Source organism: Panthera pardus, unplaced genomic scaffold, assembly GCF_024362965.1.
Source record: "Panthera pardus isolate Hobbes unplaced genomic scaffold, ASM2436296v1 HiC_scaffold_18, whole genome shotgun sequence".
Lineage (NCBI taxonomy): Eukaryota > Metazoa > Chordata > Mammalia > Carnivora > Felidae > Panthera > Panthera pardus.
Genome location: NW_026526743.1, coordinates 12,743,630 through 12,769,186, shown reverse-complemented (window position 1 = coordinate 12,769,186; position 25,557 = coordinate 12,743,630). Strand labels below are relative to the sequence as shown.

Sequence of the window (25,557 nt, the reverse complement as noted above, 5' to 3'; positions counted from 1 at the left end):
GGCAGCTCGGTTTCGGAGGGTTGGCTGGCTGGCGGTGGGGGTGTCAAGGCTGACTGGGCCACCTGGCCTCTACTCACCCAGCAGGTTAGCCTGGACTTGGTGTCCCAGTGGTGGAAGGGATTCCAAGGGCGGTGAGAGAGGAACCCCTGTATGTGAGCCCTTTCTAAGCCCCTGCTTTATCGCGTTTGCTGTTGTTCCTGTGATCAGGCAAATCACACGGCCAGGTTTCGAGTCAGGAGGACGGACTCTGCAAGGACACAGCTACAGAGAAGCTGAACAAATTGGAGGCATTAATGGGCCAAGCTGCTTCCAGAGCTAGGATGCTTTACCGTCACAAGCTCCTAAGGTCTAAATGTCGTTTTTCCACCTCCATTCTCCTCTCCCCCACTCCCAGGGTGGCAAAACTCAGCACAGGAGTCTTTGGGTTCCAGCTCAAGGGGTTCTTTCCCATACAGACCTTCACCATCCCTCCTCTCCCAGGGCTCAGGAGTCCCCACCCTTGGTCCCTTTCTCCGTCAGACCCAGTACTATCTCCAGCCCCTTCCTCAGACCCAAGCAAAATCCCAAGCATCTTCCTACCCCTTCAAACCCTCAAAGGAGAGACAACACAGTGGGATTTCTACTCGTCTTTATTCACTCCTGCAAGAAAGCACCACAGGCCAACCACACCCTTGATTAGCCCTCCATGGTTCCCCACCCCAATGGATACAAGTGTCTTCATCATAACCCAGAAATATCTGAAACTCAGCTAAGGTGATGAGATTGTCTCTTCAAGTTTTTTGTTTTGTGCCTATTCTGCTTCTGGCAATGGCAACGCCAAGACTCAGCATACATTTCCTTGAATTCTTGCCTTCGAGGGTCTTCCAGCCAGAAGTAGGATGTAGACACGCCCCACGGGGAGCCAGCAATCAGTTCTCAAGGGAGTCTTAGTCTTTTCTGCTTGGATGCTACCCGGGACACATGCCTCACTGGCCACCTTACGCCTCCCACCCAAAGTCATAATTTAAAAGACAACCACCCTCCAGATTAGTCACGAGGCCCAACCCGTGGCGATACACGATGATACAGACACAATCAGCACTCCCCGACAGAGACACAGGCAAACGGAATTGGGTCTTGCTTCCTCAGATAGGATCTCTGGCACGATCCCCATTGGCATGGGGGCAGAGGGAGTTTGGAGTAGCGAGGCACAGGGCAGAGGTGTCAGACAGGTGAGAGTGGCAGAAAGAGGGCACTCTGTGAGCAAAGGCATTCTGGGTGTGAGACAGGCGCCTAGACTAGAGTCGGCTCAGCCTGGGGCTGGAGGCATGGACCAGACTCACATTTGAGCTCCCAGTGGGCCAGGCTTCTCCAGAGGGCTGCAGTTGGCTGACGTGCGTGTGTGTGCACATCTGTACACACACTATTCTTAGTTACCCCGTGAGGTAGATGCCACTTGCTCAGGGACTTGCCCAAGGTCACCCCAATGTCAGCAGGGCTGTCTGACCCTGGAGCTATGCTAATGGGATTTCCTGGGATAATGCAAGTGTTCCAGGTCATGTGGCTACTGAACACTGGAAACGGGGTTCGTGGCACTGAGAAAGCGAGTTTTAGATTTCATTTACTTTTCATTAAAAATTGATACACGTCTCCGTTGCTGGAAGACCGTTCAGTATCAGTGGGACAACTTGGGGACGTGGATCCATTTCTCCAACAACACATTTTAGGAAAGCTAAACAGAACTATTTCTGATGAAAATTTCTGAACGAGATGTGCTGGAAGTGTAAAATACCAGATTTCAAAGGCAGCATAAAAGGATGTAAAATGTGTCTTTCTTTTCTATATGGACTACATGTTGAAATCATATTTTGGATATACTGGGTTAAGTAAAACATATTCTCAGTAGTTTGACCCTGTCTCCTTTTACCTTCCTTTTTTTTTTTTTTTTTTTAATTTTTTAACATTTATTTTTGAGAGAGAGAGAGAGACCCAGACCCAGAATCCGAAGCAGGCTCCAGGCTCTGAGCTGTCAGCACAGAGCCCATGTGGGGCTTGAACTCACAAACTGTGAGATCATGACCTGAGCTGAAGTCAGATACTTAACCGACTAAGCCACTCAGGCATCCCTCCTTTTACCTTTCTAATGTGGCTGCCAGACAATTTCAAATGATCGATGTGGCTCACACTGTTTCTATAGGACAGCACTGCTTTCCTCTCCTGCGTTCCCACGGCTGGCACGTGAGACTGAGAGACAGTGTGGTAATGGAGATTACAGACCGGAAGCCATTCAGTATCTCATCTCGGCCAGGCCATCTCAACTTTTTTTGTTTTTAATGTTTCTTTTTGAGACAGACAGCGTGAGCAGGAGAGGGGCAGAGAGAGAGAGAATCCCACACGGTCTCCCGCTATCAGTGCAGAGCCTGATGCGGGGGCTGAACTCACGAACCATGAGTTCATGACCTGAGCCGAAATCAAGAGTCGGACGCTCAACTGACTGAGCCAGCCAGGCGCCCCACGGCCATCTCAACGTTGGTGGGACAAACTGTGTCACTGGGAGGGGTTCAAGCTGGACATGGGGATACCACCTCCCAAGTGTCTACCCCTCGGAGTGGTCACCCTTGTCTCCCGCCGTCAAAGGAGATAAGATCTTGGAAGTATTTATGGTTCTCGTTAGGCCCTTCCATTTCACAGATGGGAAAATAAAGCACCGGTCCAAGTCACCCAGAGCGACAGTGGCAAAACCGGGCCTGCATTCCAGGTCCCCTGATCTCAGACAGGAGCTTTCTCTCCCATCAGATACTTGTTTCTCTTTCTCCCCACCCGGTTCGTTGTCCCTGTCCTGTGGCAAGAGGCTGACAATCTACACCCAGGTCTGCCATGGATTAATGAATTAAAATAAATATTTACAAGCACCTGCTGTGTGTCAAGCACTCTTCTGGGTGCTGGGGTTACAGAAGAGAACAGGACAGGCAAGAGGATCATAGCCATTAAATAGGTAAATAAATAAATAAATAAATAAGGTAATTTTGTTACAGTAATAATTGCTACAAGGGAAATATCTACTGGCCGAGATGAGTAATGGGGGAGTGTGGGCTACTTCAGTTACAGTGGTCAGGGAAGGCCTCTCTGAGGGGACATCTGAGCTGAGACTCGCTAGACAAAAAGGAACCAGTCATGGGAAGATCTGGGGGCAGAGCATTCTAGGCAGAAAGAACAGCAAATGCAAAGGTCCTGGGGTAGGACCCAATGTGGCCCACCCAGGCACTGCAAGGAAGATCACGCTGGCTGGGAGATGGGGGAGGGGCAGGGAGTTCGAATAGGCAGGGGCCAGACCACACAGGACCTTCCTGTGTGCTGCTGGGCCTAGAGTCTGCTCTCCCTGGGCTCTGCTCTTCCCCCTTCTCATAAAAGAGATTCTATTGAATGGACTCTCAGGTCCCCCCCTTCTGTTTTTTGACACTGAAGAACTGTGACCTGTGGCATCTTTTCTACCCATGGTTGGCAGTCTAGAACATAGCCAGGCACTGTGGTTTCTGCCTTTGCTTCACTCACGGCGCACTCCCGCGGCCTGGAACACGACCCTAGCTGTTCTGTGGGCCTCTTGCTCTCTGCGGCACTCTGTGTACTCCAGAAGGCAGAACCTCTTGGGGACACCTGAGGTAGCCAACACAGAAGTGTCTGGGTTAGTGCAGCACTATGGCTGCTTTAGCCCAAAAAGGCAGGAGTACAAAATACCAAGGCCAGAAAGAGTTAGGTTTAGTGACAGAAGAAATCAAGACCAAAAAGAGATAGAAACCGCTAGAGGAGAGAGGGACAAAGTTAGAGACTCCCCAAAGACCCCCTGAATCACTCCACACCTATAAAATGGGGGCACTCATATCCCTTTCCCAGTCAAACTCACACAGAGAAAGGCAATTGCTGGGATCCAAATCCCTAAGGGATTTGTGGGAGAGACCTCTGAGGTCTCTGCCCTTCCACACCCAGAAGGCCTCATTCCCAGTCTCTGGCTACCCGCAGGCCCCACCATGCCCAGACCTCCTGCCTCCCCCTCTTCATTTTTGTGGGACCATCCTCCCCACAACAGCTGGGAAAGGAATCTGGGTCACCAGGCCCCTAGAACAACAAATATTAGATATCTATTCCCCAAGAGCTGTTCTCCAGCTCTTTCGCACAACCCCCCCCTCCCCCGCCCCGGCCCTGTTCCCCTCTGTAGATGGAGACCTCCCACCACCAAGGAATTAGAAACCAAGGTCTACCGCCCTCTTGGGAGCCAGGAGTGTGAGACCCCCAATGAAGATTGCACGCCACTGCCTCCTGAGGAGCTGGGAGGCTGGATGCAGACCCATTTCCTCCAGGAAGCCTAGAGGATCCAAAGATTCCAGCTCCCGGGGGTACCCGGACCCCGTCCTCCATACTGGAATCTCTATTGGGGTAGAGACCAGGCTTTCACCTCTTCTCTCCCCAGGGGGCTAGATGACCAACAGACCCGGTTTCCTTTCCCTTGAAGACCACGATATAACCCCTTCTAGGAGGCCGACCCCTCAGTTTCCTTCAGGCCACAGTCTGGTGTCATGCCCTGTGGTCTCCAGGGAAACCAAGGGCTCTGTCCCCCAGACTCTATTCCCCTTCAGGACCCAGGAATTCGGGTGACTACAAGCCACACATCCCAATCAGCAGTCAGAGCCCCCATCCCCTTCAAGCATCCGGGACTCTGAGCGGTGGCCCCCAGCTCCCTTACCCCAGTGGCCGAGACATCCCAGGCCAGAGCCTGTACCCCTAACCCCCCTCCCTCTAACCGGGACTTGGGAGTCCTCAGCTCCTGGCGGGGGCCAAGCAGCTGGGACGCTGGGAGCCCGGAAGCCCCGGCCCTCATCCCACCCCTCACTGCGCGGGCACATGGGGTGCCAGCACCGCCTCGGCATCGGCCTGCATCTCGTTGAGGGCCTGCAGCAGGACGCCGTGCGCCGCGCGGTAACCCAGGCCGCCGGTGGCCGCCGCCCCGCCCGCGGGCCACAGGAAGGAGAGCGCGCCCAGCGCCGCGCCCCCGGCGGTGCCCTCGCCGGCCCACGCGCCCAGCCTCGCCTCCACTTCGGCGCGCGTCACCGGGCCCGGGAAGCGCGTCCGCTCCGCCAGCTCCCCAGGGGCCAGGCCTAGCGCGCGCTCGCGTCGAGCCAGCGCCGCGGGTTCGAGCCCCAGCGCCCGCCGCCACTCCGCCAGCTGACCCCGCAGAAGCGCCACGTCGCACGCCCAGCCTAGCCCCGGTATGGGCGCCGCCGCCGCCGCCAGGCTAGCCAGCAGGGCCGGACGCCACGCCCCGGCCCGCAGCGCCGCGGCCTTCATCCGGGCCCCGTGGGGAGACGCGGGCGGCAGCGCCAGCAGCAGCGCCCCCGCCTGGGCGGGCGGCAGCGCGCGCCGCAGCCACTCGCAGAGCCCGGGGAGTCCGCCGGGCCGCAGGGGGAACACAGGTGGGGGTGCCTCCTCCAGCACCTCCCACGTCTCATCCTCGGGGCTCAGTGCGGCCGCACGCTCTGAGTCCCCACTGCCCGATTTCTTCGCGCCGCCGCCAACACGTGGCAAACTCTCGCTGCCTGCTTTCTCTGGACCTTCCCCGCTGCCTGCTTTCTCTGAACCTTCCCCGCTACCTTTCTGCAATCCAGCGCCACGTTTCTCCCTTCCCTCAGCGCGTGCATTCTTCAACTCCCCTCCGCCAGCGTTCTCTAAGCTCTCGCTGCTCGGCTTCTCTGCCTTTCCCTCTTCCTCGGGATACTCTGGATCCTCGCCCTCGCCGTCTGTTCGCACGCAGACCAGCGGTGCATCTGGCAGCACCAAGGGCCGAACCTGAGCCCAGTCCTTCTCAGTGGGCGCTCCCGGGGTGACGAGGATGAGGGCGTCGTAGTGGGTGGGATGGGGGGCGGCAGCAATGCCCGCGGAGCCCAGAGGCACATTCCAGAGCACCACATTGGGACGCTCCGGGGCCGGGTAGGGTGTGGGCCCCGCGGGCATGAAAACAGGCTCCGCATCTGGATCGCCGGGATCCAACCCTAAGAGCGTGTTCAGCACAAGGCTCACATTAGCCGTGCCGGCCACGGCCAGGTCCAGCCGCGCGCTGCCCAGCCGCTCCAGGCCAGCGCGAACCCACGACAGTGCCGCCTCCAGGCCACCGGTCTCAAAGGCCTCCCGCACAGCCTCCAGCTCTGCTGCACCCAGGACCTCAAAGCCATCCTGAGCCGGTGGCAGGAGCCTGAGGGGACAGGAAGACAGAGGATAAAGGGCAGAAGAGGATCTAAACGCAAGAGAGCTGAGTTCTGGGGACAGGACTAGGCTACGAAGACGAGGGGTGGAGTTTTCCCCGAATAATCTCTGAAAGAAGAGGGAGCAGGAAAGGGAGGGGCCAGACTGATGGTACAGCACAAAGAAACCAGGGCGTAAAGCAGGGATGGGGCGGGTTGGTTGGGATCAGGTTTCCAAAAAAGCCTAAAAAGGGGAACCTGCTAAATCATCCCCTGGATTCAGTCTTGAGGCTGGGGGCGGGGCAAGGGGGCCTTTTCCAAGGGATCTGCAGGATTAAGAAAGGCCAAGCAAAACTCACAGAAGGTGGAGCTCGGGCCAAGACAGACCTGCAACTGTATTGTGGACTAAAGGAAAGCGGAGCACTTGTCGACAGGAGCAAGGTCACCAGGGCACTCTTTGCTGAGACTAGGTGTAAGGAGGGGAGTAAGAGCCAATGACGGGGAAAGCTTCACCTACTAGTGCTCATCAAGGAGATGTGGCTAAGGTAAAAAAAAAAATGAGCACCGAGCCTCAGTTTGACTATGAAATAGGTGGTGGCCAGGGGTTGGGGGGAAAAAAATCAGGAGGTAGGCAGCAAGTGGGCACAGAAACAAGATGGGGTTATTGAAAGGAAGTGGGAGAGCTAACCCAGAAATAACAAGGCTCACTGAAGGTGTGGACTGGTATAGCTTGACGACCAAGCTGATGGTGTGGAGGATGAGGAGTGCTGGAAAGAGTGAACCCTTGGGTAAAATTTTCGCGGGGATCGCAAGCTTGTGTGCTGAATGAGCCCTCCTTCAAACTTTTGCCGGGGCGGGGGTGGGGGGGGGGCGTTGCTATTTGGGTGTTAGTTCCTCTCCGAAAATTCTCACTGGGGCAGGGCTTGTGACCTCAGAACGCTCACAGGAGGCTGAACCTGGAGAACAGGTCTGAACCTCTAGCTGACCCTTGGATGGGGCGGGGCCTAGAAGACAGGAAAGGGTCCAGCACTCAGCACTGGCTTGGGGTAGAGCCTCGGTGACCGCAAAACCTGCAATGAGGGGCGGGACCTGGGCGAGAGAACTGGCCCTCCCGCAGCTATCCGTTCAAGGCCTGCCCCAAACTCGCTGGGGGTGGGATCTCGCGGATCTCAAAGAACGTCTTCTGGGTCTAAAGGACCCGGTCTCCAACCCACCGGGAAACTCCTCGCTTACCTCTGCAACACCTCCGCCTGGCTCTGCAGCGCCACCCGCAGGCGCTCCAATTCCTTACAGTCATCTCGGCTGCCGCAGTCCGCCGGCAGCACGAAGAGAGCCGCGGTCCCCAACCCCGCGCTGTTCAGCAGGGCCGCTGTCTGATCCCGGGCCTGGTCTTCATTTTGTGAATCCCCAGGACGGAGGTTCCGCACAGCCAACAGCGGGGTCCCACGGGCCAGGGCGGCCCGCGCCGCCTCTCCCAGCGCTGGGGCCAAGGGCTCCCCATTCCCCTCGGGGTCGGGCAGGACCAGTACCAGCACATTGGCCTCCGCCGCCCAGGGCCCCGGCGCTGCGGGTGGGCAGCTCAGCTCGCCCAGGAAGAGGCCGGGGCCCGCCGCTCGCAGGCTGGGGATCCCTGAGTACGGCCGTCCCTCGGGGATCTCTATCGTCTCCACATTCCTGTCGCACAGAGCTGCAATCAGAGCGGACTTTCCAGAGCCCGGAGGCCCCAGGAACAAGGCGGTCACGTCGCCCCGTGGCGGTGGCATAACTGGAAAGCAAAAGGGTGGGGCGGACACGGGTCAGGGAGTACCCAGCTTTTTCCTTTCCCAGTCATCCCACTCTGGTGTCAGACTTCAGTCCTTCACCCTGTCCCCTTCCATTCTTGGGTGTCACTCCCAGGGAGAAATCCGGCGCGCAGGCCCTATCTATTCCCCAGGGATCCGGGCGTCTTGTCCGCCCTTTTTCTGGATACATTTTATCTTTCTGTTTCAAAGATCCGGCCTCCAGCCCCTCCTCCCTCAGACACAAAGATGTTTTTATGCCCCGCTCCTCCCTTCCAAATCACTAACCGGGCAAAAAGCCGGCACACCCGAGAGCACAGCTGGCGGCGGCTGATCAGCCGCTGAGAAGCCCCGCCCCTAGGGTCCGGCGGACGGAGGCCGAAGAGGTGAGAGCGCCCGGATTTGGGAACGTCCCGACACGTTCCAGGGGCTCTTACCTGACGTCAGTCCTTTAAGGAGGGGGTGTGTCTTGGAAGCGCGACCTCGGGGATACGGCCCTTCGCGGCGCCTGCGCAAAGCAACAGACGTACGCCCGCTCCTCAGCTCCGGCAGCCCGCGGGGCTCGGAACAATGAGGGAACCAGAGCGCCTGCGCTCCATGAGCACCTAGCCACACGTGCGCCAGAAGCTGAGGTCTGTACGGCAAGGGTGTCATGTCACGTCATCATAACGCACTCCAGTGCAGAGAAGGACCCCTCCCGTTACTCTGAGGACCCGGTTGGCGCGACTGCATCACTGCCGGATGGCATCCGGCATCTCGGCTTGGAGAGGCTCCTCAGGCGAAAGGGCATGGAAGCCACTGGGACCTTGAGCCTCGGTGGGCCCTACCCCGCTTCCCTCCGGGTGGCGGCGCTGTGACGAGCGACGGACCGGCGCAACGAAAGGCAGCCCTCTGCTGCCCGGAGAAAAGCAGAGGCCTGGGCTACCCGCCTCGGGAGGAGGGACCCGAGGGCAGTGCTCGGGGGCAGCGGGACGCCGCGGTTGAAGGCGCGCGTGGGCGGCGGGGGCTCAGGGTGGAAGGAGTTACAGGATGTCAGAGAAAGATGCCTCCGGGGAAGAGGCGAGCTAAAGCCTGGATGCCACTACCTGCCTCAAGACACGTGGGAGACGGGGGCGAGGCTGGTGTCAAAGATCCAGGGTTCCGTGCCCTGAGTTCAGGGAATTAGTTTGATGTAGGTCATAGGTCGCACACAGGTGAGAAGGCTCGAAGGGGTGTCACAAACCTAGGGAGTCGAATCTTTTGGGAGGGCTGAAACTTCTCTAGGGCAGAGCTCCATTAGGTTACAGTTCAAGAAGATGGTATCTTACCGGGGCAAGAGAGCCCGTCAAAGGTCATAGGCTTAGCGGCCCTTTAACGCTGTAGACAGATGAGCGACTTCACTTGATTTACTGTTGTCATGCGTGCTACTCTTGACCAGAGGCATCCCAGCCACTATGGAGGACCCGCATCCCGAAGAGACCATGGAGCAGCAGGATTCGTCCAAGGAGAGGAGTCCCCGCAGTCCAGGAGGCGACGTGTGTGAGTGCTGCTGGCCAGAGGAGGGTGGGGTGCAGGGGCTGAGGCTCCTAAAAGGATTTGCGTAGCATCTCAATGTCCAAGGCGTTACAAGGACTTGCCTGCTGGGGAGGGGCTGTAATAAATGGTTTCTGAGCTGCCCCACCGGGAACCGCCACACTCCACCCTTACTCTTATTCTGCTCAGATGTACCCACTCTGATCTGTCCATGTTAGCTTCAAGGGGCCACAGTTCAGAGGGACAGAGTAGCATCCGGAGGGGCTTGGGGTGGGAGATGTGACTGGGAAAGGGCAGAGACTGAGAGGAAGCCCGAGGTTCCAGTCCCAACTGGCCCCCAGACTCAGTGTGACTTGGGCCTGGGTTTCCCAGTCTGTCACAAGAGGCTGCGGCTACTCCGGTGACTCGGCTGTTGTTATGGGGATTAGCGGCAGAGAAAGGGAAGGTTTGATGTTAACCAAGGTAGCCAGTTCGACAGAATGGTGGCAACAGCTTCTGCTGAATGCTTATTACATGCTAGGCGTGTTCTAGGAGTTAAACCGTCATTATCTCAGTCCTCCAGACAGACCCTTTGAACTCGGTTAAGTATTACTTTCGGCTGAGGGAATTGAGGCAAAGAGATTGTCGGTAACAATGAGCCGCCACCCTGTCAAGGCCCCCCAGCCAAAGACCACCAGGAACACGCCTACAGTTGAACAAGTTGGTTTATTGCTAATAGCGCTAAGGAAGCACACGCACCCTGGGGCACTCTGTGAAGGCTTCTCAGTAAGAGTTAGGATTTATCCTAGGGTTGGGGCTTTGTGGTAGGTGATTTGGGGAAGGGTTCAAGGAAGGGTTTTGCTGCGGGTTGGATGTTGCCAGTAAGCAGAGGCAAAAGACAGGTTGGCAATCTTAAATCTTCTCTGGGAGGGAGGTACGAAGGCCCCGGCTGCTCTTCCCTTTCTCAGCACCAGTAACTGCAAACCACTGTGTAGCACTGTTCTAAGCACTTTATATAGAGTAATTCATTTACTCCTCCCGACCACCCAGTGAGGTAGATTCTGATAGGGTCGTTACTCCATTTTCCAGATGAGGAAACTATTGTATTTGTCTAGGAAGAGGTAGATCCGGGATTCGATTCCAGGCAGTTTCGCTCCAGGGGCTGTGCTCACGGCTCTGTTGGAAGGGCAGACCCCCGGGGTTCCAGTTCTGACTCCAGGGGTTCATTTCATACCTAGCCTCATGACTGTAGGCGGGTTGCCTCACCTTTTTGAGCCTCAGTCTGCTCATCCATAAAACAGGCCCAGTAATAGTTTGTCTGGACCACTGTCCAGCCCTGGCATAGAGCCTGGCACGTGGTAAGCACTGAATGTGAATTGTTGGCATGACTCTGGGGCTTGGGAGAGGTCCTGGTGACTCTTGCTGGCTTCCCCCGACCTCTCCCCACGTCCCTCAGGCCACCTGGGGGCCCCGCAGTGCACCCGCTGCCTCATCACCTTCGCCGATTCCAAGTTCCAGGAGCGTCACATGAAGCGGGAGCACCCAGCGGACTTCGTGGCCCAGAAGCTGCAGGGGGCCCTCTTCATCTGCTTCACCTGTGCCCGCTCCTTCCCCTCCTCCAAGGCCCTGATCGCCCATCAGCGTGGCCACGGTCCAGCCACCAGGCCCTCCGTGCCAGTTGCACCCGCCGCTGCCCCGCCCACCTTCCCCTGTCCTGACTGTGGCAAGACCTTTGGGCAGGCTGCTTCTCTGAGGCGGCACCGCCAGGCGCATGAGACCCGCACCCCTCCTGGCCCCTTCGCCTGCACTGAGTGTGGTCAGGACTTTGCCCAGGAGGCTGGGCTGCATCAACACTACATCCGGCATGCCCGGGGGGAGCTCTGAGTGAAGGTTAAGCCCTCCCTAGGGCAGTGGGGGTTCTGTGGCTGCTGGAACCCACCTCTGGTATAGGATGGGGGCCTTGCAAGGATTTGCTTCCCTCCCGGGACAGGCAAAGGACTTCTGATAAATAGGACCCAGAAGATTCTCATCTAGAGCTTCAGTCTTTGGAGGACACAAAGGCCTTCAGGGATACAGTGAAATTAGACAATAGTGAAATCTTTTGTTTAAAAAAAAAAAGGAAGCAAAAGGGAAAATTGTTGTATCTCCCTCATTCCCAATTAAATAGTTTGAAATCACAACTAGCTACAGATTGTGTAATCACCTTTAATTCTTCCCAGATGGATGCCATGGGCCGTAGGAACAAGTTCCCCCAGATTTGTGCCTGCATGGGGGAGGGGAAGGCGAGGTGTTGTGGGACTGTAATGTCACTGGAAGGATCCCAGACGTGCAGCAACGTGGGCCTTTGGGGATGGGGCAGCCAAGTTGGGAGCTGTGTTCTGAGTCGTGTAGGGGTTGCAATCAAGCTCTTATCTCCTCCCACTCCACCCCCCATCAGTCTTTCCCACTCACAGAGGGGCCATGGTATTGGGTGGATTCAGGTGCACACACACAAACACACACCCCGATAATTTATTGCCCGCTTAAGTAATTTTATGTACCATTCTGGTCTTAGAGTATTTTTTTCTGGGTGTAGGTGAGATGACATGAATAAAATAACAAATAGTATCTAAAAACAGAAAAGGTCTGTATTGAAATATCTAAACAAGGAACTCTGGCCGTTGAGCAGATATTCCCAGAAAATATAAGGGCACAGGGAGGGGGGAGCTCAGGTCAGAGCTGGCCTGGCCCTGCAGGGAATCTGGTTTGGAATCAAACAGAGATACCTTCTGTTTCCTGTTGTATTTGGCCAACATTGGGAGAGTTCCCATTAAGATCCTATTTTCAGCTCTTGAAAGGCCTAACCCTGTGGAGTGTCCCTCCAGGGCACTGCTGAATGTGGTCAGGACTCTGGGTGACCTGCCCTGCCCTTAGAGTCAATGGCCGGTGCCCTGCATGCAATAATTATAGACCCTATTCGAACTGATGGATGTTTTTAAAATCCACAGCGGGGACACGGTAGAGACTGATAGCTGTCCCCCAATTTTTAGCTACGTACATGGTAGCTACAAACACAATTTCCCAAAGTCCCTTGCAGCTGGGTGTGGCCCTGTGACCCAGGTTCTTTCCTGGGTAGAGTTCTCAAGCTTCAGAGAGGGACACGCCTTTCCTGTACCTTTCCGCCTGGAGTGTGGACACGGTACCCAACCACCTAGGACCATGGTAGAGCAGCAAGACAGCAGAAGCCTGCGTCGCTTGTTGACTCCACAGAACGGAGTCCTCATCCTCGCGCTAGAAGATCCACTTCCATACTACCATGTAAGAGAGAAATAAACCTCTATCTTGTTTAAGTCACCATTATTTTTGGTCTCCGTCACAGGCAGCGTAACTTACAGGCTGTGTGCAGCATAGAACAGCAGATCTGAGTCGTTGCGACAGAGGCCGTATGGCCCACAAAGCCTAAAATAGTAAAGGGCCATCTGGCCCTTTATAATGGAAGTTTGCTGACCTCTTGTCTAAGTGATGAGACATACAATCTACTCTGAGCCTGGAAACCGGGATTCCCACCCTGGGAAATACTACCTCTAGTAGGGGACTCTGTGTGTGTGTGTGTGTGTGTGTGTGTGTGTGTGTGTGTGTGTGTATTTGTTTGTACAAGATTCGTGCAGGGCTAGCTAGCCTGGATCTCTTTGCTGGGGTGACTTGTGGGGAAACTGGGTTGGAGTCAGTTGGCCATCACTTTTCCCAAAAATGTCGGCTTCACCAAAGCCAAATATTTCCTCTGCACCTGGTGACAGCCCAGAAGTTTCCAAACCAGATGTCCAAACCTAAGGCTCTAATCACACATGCTCCCCTGAGACAGACAGCCGCCCTGCCTGTGTTCTTCCTGTTCTCTCCACTCTCCAGATGTCATAGATTCCCAGGACTTTAAATAGCATCACTGGTGACTTCCAAATCTTTATCTTCAGCTCAAACCCCAGACGCCCCCCCAACCATGAGACAATCACTTGGATGATGACAAATAGAGGAGTCTCAAAACCTTAAAACAGGCCACTGTGACTCCTACGGCCCCCGCCTACACCACTACCATCAGAATGGTCAACTGTATACTACTAGATTCCCGAGTCTGACCGGCCCTTCCCGTAGCCGCTCTCCTAACTGCTCCCCCTGCACCTGCCACCACTGCTGCCCCCTCCAGTGGACTACAGACCACCACCCATGATAAGTCAATTCATATCGCTCCTCATTTAAAATCCTCCAAAGAGATTCCATAAATAACATCCAGAGACACCTTACCCAGGCCCAGAAAATCCAACAATGATGGGGCCCCCACCCACTAAGCAGTCTCAACTCCCTCTCTGCTCTACCTTTACTACGCTCCAGCCACACATGCCAGGCTGGCTTCTGCCTCAGGGCCTTTGCACTTGCTGTTCCCTCTGCCTGGAGTGCTCTAACCCAGAACTTTGCAAGGCTGTCTCTACATCATTCAGGACCCTACACATGCCATCTCCTCAGACAGGTCCTCCTTGACCTGCCTGGCCAAAGTAGCACCATTGAACCTCACCCTGGCTTTATTTCTTCCTAGCACCCTTCAACACCTGGGACTATCCTGCTTGTGTGTGTCATTATCTGTGTCCATACTCTGGAATCCAAACTCCTGAGGGCAGGCGGTGTGTCTTCCTCACTTCCCCAGTACCTAGGACAATGTTCACTGCAGAGGCTCAAAAAAAATGCTCGACTGTGCCCACTAGAGTCTCTCGGCCTGCAGCCCTCCCGATGATGCTCTGTAATGCTGGGCTTTCTGCAACTGTATTTCCCAGATTCCCTCCAGAGCTGGCTTCCTCAAGTTCTGCCCAAGAGAGGTCTGGGCAGAAGGTAGACAGAAAGAGGGGGAAGGGACTCACCTCACTTTGGGCTGCTGGAACCCCTCTAACAGCAGCGGCTCAGGCTCCAGTGCATTTCTACACCCTCAGCACAAGGTACCGTGCCTCTCTTGTGGTGTAGGTACAGCCGCACATGGCCTGTCCCTCCAAGCTCCTGTTGGGTTCTGGTAATGTCCCTTCTCTTTCTGTGCCCCGGTCCTAGAGGTGGGAGCTTTGTGCAGACACGAATATCTTGGGGGCCTCAACTGTCCACATTTGTGCTTTCGGCCTTCAACCAGCTGCACACCCAATCCCCTGTGTTAAATCCTCTCTTTGGAATTCCTAGCTTGGTTTCCATAGCTCAACCAGGCCCTGGGGAACTGAATGATCCCCCCGCCCTGCCGCCCCTGGCAGCAGACTAGGTCTCTTGATTCCTAGTCCTCTCATATCCTTAGGAATTTTTCCTGATGAACAGATAATTCTCTACATCTATGCTTAGAAAGCCCTGTCTTATGATTCCAACTATATGACAATCTGGGAAAGGCAATACTATGGAGAAAGTAAAAAAAAAAAAAAAAAATAATCATTGGTTTCCAAGGATTGTGTCGGGGGATGAACACAAGAGGAATTTTAGGATAGTGAAAACAGTCTATGATACTATAATGATGAACTCAGGTCATTACGCTTTGTCCAAACCCACAGAAGGTGCAACAAACACCAAGAGTGACCCCCAGTGTAAACTATGCACATTGAGTGATTATGCTGTGTCAATATAGGCTCATCAGTTGTAACAAACGGACCACTGTGGTGGGGAATGTGGATGCCAGGGGAAGGTATGCGTGTGTGGGGGCAAGGAAGTACACAGGAAATGTCTCTATCTTTCCCTCAATTTTGCTATGAACCTAAAACTGCATTAAAAAAATAAAGTCTGGTTTAAAAAACAAACAAACAAACAAACAAAGCCCTGTCTCAGGGCAGAAAAGGGCTTAAGCATGCTGCTCCAGGAACTAAAATCCATCCGGGGTGTTTTAACGAGCTGTGAATTTCTGCCTTGACGATTCTGAGATTCATTGATGTTAAGCTGTGATGGCTATGAAAGTCTCAATTCAAAGAGTGGATAAATGTCAGGTTCCCAGATTCTGAGCTTCTAGGATGAAAAGTGTGGGCTTTGACAGATGCTTTGGTATGAGATCCTGTAACAGGCATCAGGATGCAAACGCTCTTTGTGGCCAAGCAGGGTACCATAAGCAGTGAAGCAGGCAAGGTGTGAGGGGTCCAGATGCCACATGCTGAGGAATGGGCACGTGGGAGGGAACGCCCATTAGCAGGAGGTAAGCCTTCCTCAGCTCCAGAAAGCTACTGCTCCTTGGGATTGTGGGCTCAGCGATCGAGATCTCACGATTTTCAAGGGAAGCCAAAAAACCTCCCTTTTGAGGTGAAATCTGCCCAGTTTTAAATGTTGGTAACCCACATGATTAGAAGACCCCAGTAACTCTATGGAGACCAAACACGCTCCTGGCCAGTCAGACTGTGGCTGTGGAGAGCCAGGCTGCCATTTCTGGTATGTGGCTCCATGGTTAAGAAGGTACGCACCGCATCCAGTCGTCTGGAATCAGAGCTGCGTTCTGCTTATTAGCCGTGTGACCGACCTGTAGCAGCTAAGTCAAGTTCCCTGTGCCCTAGCTGGAGCGGCTGTGAAATGGTCACCATAATAGCCCCTGTGCCTCTAAGGGCTACGACGAGGACTCAGACATGGGACGCAGAGCCCAAACTGGTAGAACAGCCGACAGGGCCCGGCCCTCTGCCTCTCCCTGACCTTGCCCTTCCCCTAGTCTTCCCCTGCCTTCCTCAGCAACGGGTCTCATGCCCTAAGTGTTCTTCTGCCAACATCCCAAGTAGGACCCCACTTCAGAGCCTTTGCACTCACTGCTCCTGTAGACAGTGCAGGGGCCCCACTCTTCCCCACTCCCCATCTCTGCCTGAAGTCCCCCTTTCCCTGAAGCCTCCACGACCACCCTCTTTGGAGCTGCCGCACACACACACACAAGCCTCCCCACCCACTCTGTTTCTCTCCACAGCACTTACTATCTTCTAACGTTCTATACTTTTTATATATTTTACTTAAATATCTAAGTCTCTGTCTTCTCTATAATAGAACCTCCACAAAGGCAGGGATTCTTGTTCATCATGTTTACTGCTCTGCTCTCAGCTCCCAGAATAGTGCCTGCGTCTGGAAGGTATTCAATACGTCATTGTTGAATGAATGAATAAATAAATAACAGCCCCTACCTCATAAGGATCCGATGCGATTGTCCATACAAAGCGCTTACAGGGCCTGGTCCACCGTGAGTGCTGCTTTAATGATGGCCATTATGGTCATTCAGGTTCTATTCTTGAAGGTTCTTAGTTGCCAAGCTTCTATGAGTTAACACACGTAAAGCGCCTTAGAACGGGGCTTGGCACAGAGTAAATGCTCAATAAATGGCAGCTATCATTATAATTAGGCTTCTATTTTCAAAGGAGCTTTGGTGCCAAACTTCTATGAATTAGCACGTCCCTTCTCAGAGCGAGAGCCAAGGTTTCGACAGAGCTGTGAGGAGCTGGCCCTCTGCTCCCCTCTGCCCTCATCCTTCCAGCCCTGCCCTGACAGGTGGCAGGCTCCTGCCTCCTCCCACCCAAGTGCACAGCCCCCTCGCTCCCTCTGGTCTCTGTCACCTCCTCAGGGAGGGCTATACTATTTAAAATGGCAACCGCCTTCCAGAAGCGTTCTCCCTTCTCTGCTTTATTCTTCTCCACGGCATCTACCACCACCCAGCATTCCCTCCAGCTTGATTACTATCTGTCTCTACCAGTGGCCCTGCCCACTGCCCCCCCCCCCCCCCCCCCCCCGCCTCGGGCCCCATGTAAGCTCCAGGAGAACAAGGATTTTATGTTACTCACTGCTAAATTCCCAATGCTCGGCATACAGCAGGGACCCAGAAGATACTGCTTAAATGAATTAATGGATCACAATCCCTTCCTCACAGAGTTATTCTAAGGACCTGATGATCTCATGCAAATAAAATGCAGCACTCTGGAAGTGCTGGGGAAATGGCAGCTGTAATTATAATTAAGGTTCTATTTTTGTAAGTTCCTAGATACACAACTTCTATGAGTCAATATATATAAAGCTCTTGGACTGGCACTTGGCACCCGGGAAGCACAGCTCTGATTGTAATTAAAGTTCTCTTTGTAAAGGTTCTCAGGCAGTGGCAGAGAACATCGACTGTCCTCCACAAACCATTTTCTGCTTTCTGGGCACTGGCTAGACCTGCCTTTCCCAGACTCCCTTGCAGGGAGCTGTGGTCATGTGACGAATTTCTCGGCAAAGGAACGTAACTAGGAGCAGGCTGTGCTACTTGCAGGCAGGGGGGCCTGTCCGAGATCACGTGTACCTCTCCAGGCTCACCTTCCTCTTCCACCGGCAGGGCCCAGGCCTCGGCCACTCAGCCATGACCATGTGGACGACAGCAGGCTTAAGGGATGGCCTGGGTCCCCAAATCACTACATGGAGAAGGGTCGCCCACCTACTGGAAACACCCACCCTGGACTCTATTACATGAGTGCGAAACCGTTGTGTTGTACGTCATTGGGTCTATGAGTTAAATATACGGAAGCCACCTGAACATAAGCCCTTAGTAAATGTTAATGGTCTTGGCAACAGTGATCTTAAGCTTCCCCCGGGGAGGAGCCAGGGGAGGGGGGAGGGGGAGGGATAAATGCCCCAGGCCCGCGCCTCGCACACTCAAGCGTTTACACACATGCATGCACGCACACACACCAAACACGCTGGACCGACACACACAGAATTCGGCTTTTATTCTGGCCTTCACACATCTACTGCTAAGACGACACAGATCGGCGGTACCCCGTCCCACATGACCGCTGCGACCACCCCGATTTCCTCAGCCCCCTCCTCCCACCCCACCCCTTTAGCCAAGCTCCCTGGGTGGGGGGCTCTGCCTACACCTCGCCCCGGGCATGCAGCATGAAGTGCCCGTGCAGCTCCCCGAGGTTGTCGAAGGAATCCTCACACTCTGTACAGTGATAGGTGCCCTCCTCCTCCTCCTCCTCCTCCTCCTCCTCCTCCTCCTCCTCCCTCCCAGCTGGTCGACCCTCCCCAGCCCGAGGCGGCTCCTCCTCTTCCTCCCCGAGGGCCCTGCCTTCAGGGGCTGGAGCTTCCTGGGGGGCTGTAGCAGGGCAGCAGAGCCGGCACGGTGGGGTGCCTGGTGGGGCCTCCCCAAGGGGTGAGCGGCCACAGAGCTGGCAGGGCTGGGCTGGGGGGCCCGGGGGCTGGGCTGCACGGGGGGCCCGGCGGGACGGGCCCCCCCGGCCCCCCCCCCAGGCGTTGCTTCACCTTGTAGCCAGGGTCATATTCAGGATCGTCAGTGGCCTCCTCCTCCTCCTCCTCCTCATCTTCTTCCTCTTCGGAGTCTGGCTCTGAGAGAGTGTATTCAGAGTCAGAGGAATGCTCAGGGCCTGTAGAGGGACGGACAGGGAGAGTCAGAGGCATCTGAGGACAGGGCTGTGCCCCTCCCGGGGCCCCATTCAGACTCGCCACAGGAGGGAGGGGACAGCCAGGACACAACCCTGCCCTTCCCCATGGAAGAATCCCTGTCACATGGAACACGGCCTGGCACACGGCAGACACTCAGTGCCCGTGTATTAAGCAGATGAATGTCTTGCAAGAACTGCATCTCCAGGGTTTAAGAAGGACAAAGTAACAGTAATAAAAACAGTACCAGTAACAGCATGCACTGCTACTTTAAGAGCCCTGTTCTTCTATATTAACCTGCCGAATCCTTACAACAACCCTTTGAGGGACGTACTGTTGTCATCCCTAAGTGACAAACGGGAAACTGAGCTACAGGGCGGTTAGGCGACTCACTCGCCTCCAATCACACAGCTCTAACAGGGAAAGCTAAATACGGGCGGTGGCCTACGCCAGATCATTTTAGGAAGACCAACACCTGAACAGGGTTCAAGCAAATTAAAACACATACATATATGATATGTGTGATAAATGTGTGTGTGTGTGTGTGTGTGTGTGTGTGTGCAGTTGAGTGAATGAAAATATTGATTTGCAAGTACAGATATATTGCTGTGATTTCATGAGCATGCAGAACACGTCTAGGACAAGTTTAGGTTAAAAAAGGAAAAAGATTTGAAGCCGCCATACAGGAAAGGGTGACACCAGTGCATGCAGAGCCTGGGTCTGGGAGGAGGGAGTCCCCACCACAGCGGCAGCGGTCTGCCAAAAGCATCCCCTAGGACCGCAACAGCCTTGCCCTGTGTCCATCCCGGCCCCTCTTCCTCACTTTCCTCCAGCAGCCCAGAAGGGTCCTGTGAGAACTGAGTCAGCCACACTGGGCTCCTCGGGGCTCCTCCACCCCGCAGGCACACACCTGCCTCAGGGCCTTTGCTACCTTTTTTACAGATAGACAAGGCTTGCTCCCTCCCCTCGCCAGGTCTGCTCAAGTGTCACCTTCTCAGTTTCACCCTGGTCACACTGTCTAAACAGCAATCCTTCCCCCTACGCTCTTAACCGCTTTGTTCTCCTCCACTTACTGTAGGTGACATCTACTCATGTGTTTACTGCCTGTCCCCCAAAGCAGGGACTTTGGTTCATTGCTGCATCCTGAGCATCCAGGACACCTTCTCTGTGCCTGGCGTTCATTCAATTTGTCAAACCTTTTCTGAGGCTTTTCACGTGTGCTGTTCCCTCTGCTGGGAGTGGCCCAGCCAGGTTTTCCACATCATTCTTTAGGACCCTGTAGGAAGCCTCCCTCCTCAGTGAGACTGTCCCAGGTGTCCTAGGCAGCCAGTCACTTTCTTTTGCCCTCTGGCTGTCCTCACCCAGCCCTGAGGGCTGTGCCGGTACAAAGTCCTTTCCCACCAGACCTGAGGGCGGGCAGGCTGGGTCTGACTCACTGCTGGGTCCCCGGCATCACCCAGCTTAGAAGAATGGGTTATAAATGTTGGCCTAATGTCCCTCCCTGCAGCTCTCTCTCGTTTCTGCCTCTGTCCTGCTTTCCCTCTGCCGTTTAACATATGTTTCCTGAGGCCTCGGCATGGGCTGGTCCCTCTGCCTGGAAGGCTGTTTCCCACTCTGGCCACCTGGCGACCTCCTACTCATCCTTCAGGACCTGAACAGGTTCTGTCGTCTATGGCGGTGGCTCCCTCCACCCTGGCTCCTGCTGGCCCAGCATCTCCCCTTGTGACTGTCCTAGAGGCTGTAGCCATCTGGGCCCCAAAAGGTCTCCCCCATCAGACTGGGAACCCCTTGAGGGCAGATCTGACTCATCTTGGGGTCCCCAACACTGCCCAGCCCAGGACGTGCGGGTCAAGTGAACAAGGGGGGCCCGAGGCCCTGATCTCCCCCATCGCTCCAGGCCTTTGGCTCCGCTTTTCCCCACCTGGTGACCTTTTCTTCTCTAAGAGCAAACCCCTGCTCCTCTTTAAGGTCCCAGCTCACACATCACCTCCTCTGTGAGGTCCTCCATGCCTCCTCAGGTGGTTAGTGTCTCTTGTCTGGAAACTTCTGCCCCTGCCCCCCTCTCCAAACCCCAACATATCCTGACCACGTGGATAGTGACCTGGAGACTCCAGGAAGGCAGGACCTGGGTCTGACCCATCTCCATGTCCCCAGCAATGCTGCATCCCCAGTCAGCCTCAGAAGATACTCGCTGAATGGCGGCCAAACATGGAGGCAACCCCTCTGGACTTCACCCCTCTTTCTCCTCCTACCACTGACGTCACACCACCCACCCTCCAGGGGCTTCAATGCCCACTATGACTTCACGCAGCTGGCCTGTGAGAGGCAGTCAGGTGGTCGTCCACGGCTACCAGGCCTTTCATGTCCACTGTGACTTTCAGGGTCACAAGCCCTTTTGTACCTACCATGCCTTCTCCACCTACGAGACCCTCAAAGCCCAGCACGTCTCCAGCATCCACTGGACCCTCGATGTCCCCCGTGCCTCCCAAGCCTCCCGCCTCCTTGAAGACCACCAAATCGGCAAAGCCCAACAGTGCTTCGGTGCCCACCAAGCCATCAACAGCCCCTAACTCGGTCACAAGCCCAAGCAGTTCTAGGTCTCCCAAGGGGGCGAGTACGAAGACAGCTGCTTCTAAACAGTCCAGCAGCAAGTCCCGAGCCCGCAATGGGACAAGAACACCCAGCAAAGCCAGCACCGACACCAGGGCGAGGAAGGCCAGCACCGACACCAGGGCGAGAAAGGCCAGCACCGACACCAGGGCCAGGAAGGCCAGCACCGACACCAGGGCCAGGAAGGCCAGCACCGACACCAGGGCCAGCAAGGCCAGCACCGACACCAGGGCCAGCAAGGTCAGTGGGGGAAGACTCCACCAGCGGAGGGGCACACACAGCCGGGGCAGAACTCCCAGAAGAAGGGGAAGCCGCAGCTCCAAGAGGTCACCCAGCAGAGCCAGCACTACCAGCAGGATGAGAACTCATGGTGCCACCCCAAGTGTGCCCAACAGGATGAGAACTCCTACTTCCCAGAAAAAACAGAGTGGGGGCAAGAGTCGCAGCCGGCCTAGAAACAACAACCGAGAAAGAAATAACAGCCAGCTTAGAAGTGTGAGCAGAGAGAAGAGTTACAGCCTACCAGGAGCCTCAGGCATGGGGAAGAGTTCTGGGCTGGCTATCACCCCAAGCAGGGCAAAGAGTTACAGCCCCACTGGAACTCCCTTCAAGGAGAGAGGTTCCAGCCAGTCTCCATCAACATCAAGGAGGGTAAAGAGTTATAGTCAGATGGTCACCCCTGGCAGGGAATGGAGTTACAGCCCAAGTGAAGTATCTAGCAGGCTCAAGAGTTACAACCAGGATACTGCACCCAGCAGGACCCAGGGTCACAGCCGGTCTAGCACCCCCGGCAGGACCCAGAGTCACAGCCGGTCTGGCACCCCCGGCAGGAACCAGAGTCAGAGCCAGTCTAGCACCCCCAGCAGGACCCGAAGTGAGAGCCAGTCTAGCACCCCCAGCAGGACCCGAAGTGAGAGCGGGTCTAGAATGCCCAGAAGGGCAAGAAGTCATAGTATGGTGAGAAGTCACAGTTGGAAGAGAAGTCACAGTAGAGCAAGAAGTCGTACCCGGAAAGGAACTCCCAGTCAGATGAGAAGACACAGCCAATCTAGAATCCACAGCAAGGGGGGAAACTATAACCAATATAGAATGCCCAGAAGGGAGAGAAGCCCCAGCCAGGAGAGAGATCACAGACGATCGAGAACACTCAGCCAGGAGAGAAGTCATAGCCCATCTGGAACCTCCCACAAAGAAAGAGATCACAGCCGATCTAGAACTTCCAGCAGTGAAAGGGAGCACAGCCGAACCAGAACCCCCAGAAAAGAGAGAAACCGCAGCCAACTCAGAACCCCTAGAAATGAGAGAGATCACAGCCAATTCAGAACCTTCAGAAAAGAAAGAGATTGCAGCCAATCCAGAGAGGGGAGAGATCACAGCCTATCTAGAACCTCTAGCAAGAGAGGTCACAGCCAATCTAGAACCCCCAGCAAGGAGAGAGACCATAGCCGATCTAGAACCCCCAGCAAGGAAAGAGACCACAGCCAATCTAGAACCCCCAGCAAGGAAAGAGACCACAGCCGATCTAGAACCCCCAGCAAGGAAAGAGACCACAGCCGATCTAGAACCCCTAATAAGAAGAGCAATCCTAGCCAACCTACAAGCCCCAAAAGTCTCAGCCAGAAGGATTCCACTAGCAGGGCACAGAGTCCCAGTCAGAACAGAACACCTAGCAAGACAAGGTGCCCTTCCCCATCCAGATTTCTCAGTGGAGCCCCAATTCCAAACCAGGATGATATTCAAGGTAATGCCGCCATCTCTAAGGCTGCCTCACCTGGAGAGAGGTCCTCATCGTCTTCTTCCAAGCTGGCATAGCCCCCAGTCTCAGCTGGCTCACGGGTCTCTGTCATGGCCAGGGGAGGAGACAGGAGACAGGAGCAGAGGAGCAGCTAGGCAGTGTCCCTCCCCGGCCAGCTCTCCACAGCCACACCTCAGCCACAAGTTCTCCAATGCAGGATGTCAGCAAAGAGAGCGGGATGCTGGACGGGGGAAGGAAAGGCTTGTGGTGACTCAATAAATTTTTACATAGCACCTGCCTCTCGGGGCCCAACTGTGTGCTCAGTGCTGGGGGAAAGGAAAAGATAGCCCCAGCTCCTCTGTAGATCTTAATTTCCCCATCTGGGCAACAAAGCCATCTGTGGTTCTTGTTCAGCGGGATAGGGAAAGGTAACATTCCAAATATTTAGCAGCGGGTACTAGCAGGGGCACCAATCAGAACTGAGAGTGGAACAGGGGCCTATCCAGGAATTAACGCTTTGGTTGCTGGACTGTGGGAAAGTCTGGGGGCTGGGAGAGGGTCCAAAGTGGCAGTTGGGGGTAGGGATTATTTGACGTGGTGGTGATATACTAATCAGCCTAGAGGTATTTCAATATTTAAACAAGCGGTACGGCCGCCCTAGTTCGCGTCAGCCCTAGTTCTATCCCTTGGCAAGATGGTGTCCAGGTCTGAACCCTAAGTCTGCCACATTCTAGCTGTGTAGTTTCAAGCAAAGGACCTAATCTCTCTAGCCTGTTTCCTTCTCAGTACAAAAGGAGCTTCCAGGGCTTAACTCATGCAGGCCTTATAACTATGTTGAGATAGACTGTCTCCTTTGTACAGATGAGGAAACTGAGGCACAGAGAGGGTTAACAAGTAGCTTAAGGTCACACCACCTGGGTGATGGGTGGACTAGGATTTGAAGCCATGTTATTCTACCTCTCATAAATGGCCCCTCAGCTGAAATTTTTTTTTGAAGATTCAGTAGGGCTCATTCGATATAAACCACTGGTATGTGGCAGGTACCGCAGTAACAGTGGCTGTTAATACTCCCACTCATAACCCTTTCTATACACCCCAGCCATTCCAGACTTATCATCTCTCCCTGTGCACACCAGGACTTTTCACATCTGTGGGTCTCAGCAAATCCTGCCACTGCTGCCTAGAATGTCCTCCTTCCCCACCGTCTACCTAGAGAACTCCTACTCGTTCTCCAAAGCCCACCTCAAACACAAGAACCTCTGTACTTCCTCCCAGCCCCAACACCACCTCCACCTCTTCCAAGCCTTCTCTGAGTCCTTTCCTTCCTATCCCTCTTCACCGTACCTACACACACACACACACACACACACACACACACACACACACAGCAGTTCTTTTGTCTTCCACTGTAATCTTTGGCAGTAAAGAGCTAGGAAGAGCAAGTCAGCGAAAGGACTGGCAACCTCAGCTACGCCTCTTTATGCCAAGGTCCGTGCTAGGTACTGGGTATACAGTGATGGGAAATACACAATCCCTTCAAAGCCTGTAAGTCAAGTTTAATGCTGGGGACCGGAAAAAAAAAAAAAAAAAAAAGATTAAAAGTGAAGCCTGGAGGAGGCTGAGGCATGGGAGGGCTGGTATCAGTGGTAAACGAGCTTTCTAAAGACACCCCTGAATCTGGGCTTTAAGGACAGAAGATTCATAACTGGCAGAGGAGAGTTCTTATAATAAATACCCTATTGCCTGTAGGGTCCCATTTAACTGAGGAGTTCTACTTTAAGCCAGGATAATTTGCCAAATTAAGTAAATAAAAGCAGACAATGCTAGGTTAAATGTGAATTTCAGATAAACAACAGAAAATTATTTAATATACATAGGTTCCAAGCAGTACTTGGGATAAACATTCCTAAAAGATTATTTATCTGAAATTCAAATTTTAAGTGGATGTTCTATGTTACCTGGCAACCACACACTACAATCAGGACTACCCAGGAGATGACCTGGAGACGCTGCTCACCAGTCCAGCCTACCCTCCCCCAAGCCCACATCACACAAGGACCCTTCCAGCGTACTCCAGATGTTAGGTGGAAGCATTCTTTGGTGCAGTCCCATTCCTATAAGGATTATGGTGGCCATACTGGCTTCCACAATTTTAAAGGGTTATAAATGACACTCCCTCGCTACCACAGGGAAAACACAGTGCCAAGACCCCACTACATTCTGAACCTACAGCAACCAACTCCCAAGATGCCCTGTGAGAATATAAAAGGCACCCGTTCCCACAATGGAAGGGCAAGGAGGCCAGAGCAAAACCTTACAACAGACAATAAGGACCAGTTCCCACAATGCCCTGCGGCAA

The 25,557-nt window shown here is 54.4% G+C and overlaps 4 protein-coding genes and 1 long non-coding RNA gene across 7 annotated transcripts; 2 read left to right on the top strand and 3 right to left on the bottom strand.

Moving 5' to 3' along the window:
- Positions 1–2,244: 2,244 nt before the first annotated feature.
- On the bottom strand, positions 2,245–8,641 carry IRGQ (immunity related GTPase Q). Of its 3 annotated transcripts, XM_053905832.1 has the most exons (4): positions 8,425–8,641; positions 7,443–7,974; positions 4,824–6,220; positions 2,245–4,780 (listed from the first exon to the last, which is right to left on the bottom strand). In XM_053905832.1, the coding sequence occupies exons 1-3, from the start codon at positions 8,639–8,641 to the stop codon at positions 4,861–4,863; spliced, it is 2,109 nt and encodes a 702-aa protein (XP_053761807.1). In that variant the 3' UTR covers positions 2,245–4,780; positions 4,824–4,860. The 3 variants fall into 3 exon arrangements, with proteins under 3 accessions (XP_053761807.1, XP_019290011.2, XP_019290010.1); XM_019434466.2 differs by having other exon boundaries at positions 2,245–6,220; XM_019434465.2 differs by lacking the exon at positions 8,425–8,641 and adding an exon at positions 8,276–8,402 and having other exon boundaries at positions 2,245–6,220.
- Positions 8,642–9,410: 769 nt separating this feature from the next.
- Positions 9,411–11,661, top strand: ZNF576 (zinc finger protein 576). The gene is made up of 2 exons (XM_019434472.2): positions 9,411–9,505; positions 10,935–11,661. The coding sequence occupies exons 1-2, from the start codon at positions 9,421–9,423 to the stop codon at positions 11,360–11,362; spliced, it is 513 nt and encodes a 170-aa protein (XP_019290017.2). The 5' UTR covers positions 9,411–9,420; the 3' UTR covers positions 11,363–11,661.
- Positions 11,662–14,947: 3,286 nt separating this feature from the next.
- Positions 14,948–17,171, bottom strand: LOC128778020 (uncharacterized). The gene is made up of 2 exons (XR_008423332.1): positions 16,609–17,171; positions 14,948–15,608 (listed from the first exon to the last, which is right to left on the bottom strand). It is a non-coding gene; the product is annotated as an uncharacterized LOC128778020 (long non-coding RNA).
- Positions 17,172–18,154: 983 nt separating this feature from the next.
- Positions 18,155–23,342, bottom strand: ZNF428 (zinc finger protein 428). The gene is given in 3 exon segments (XM_019434469.2): positions 18,155–18,699; positions 18,701–18,837; positions 23,235–23,342. Coding segments are annotated over 3 exon segments (591 nt in total). The 5' UTR covers positions 23,311–23,342; the 3' UTR covers positions 18,155–18,321.
- On the top strand, positions 20,776–23,497 carry SRRM5 (serine/arginine repetitive matrix 5). Its single transcript, XM_053905829.1, has 2 exons — positions 20,776–22,946; positions 23,019–23,497. Exons 1-2 carry the CDS (start codon positions 21,215–21,217, stop codon positions 23,273–23,275), a joined length of 1,989 nt encoding a protein of 662 aa, XP_053761804.1. The 5' UTR covers positions 20,776–21,214; the 3' UTR covers positions 23,276–23,497.
- Positions 23,498–25,557: the final 2,060 nt, after the last annotated feature.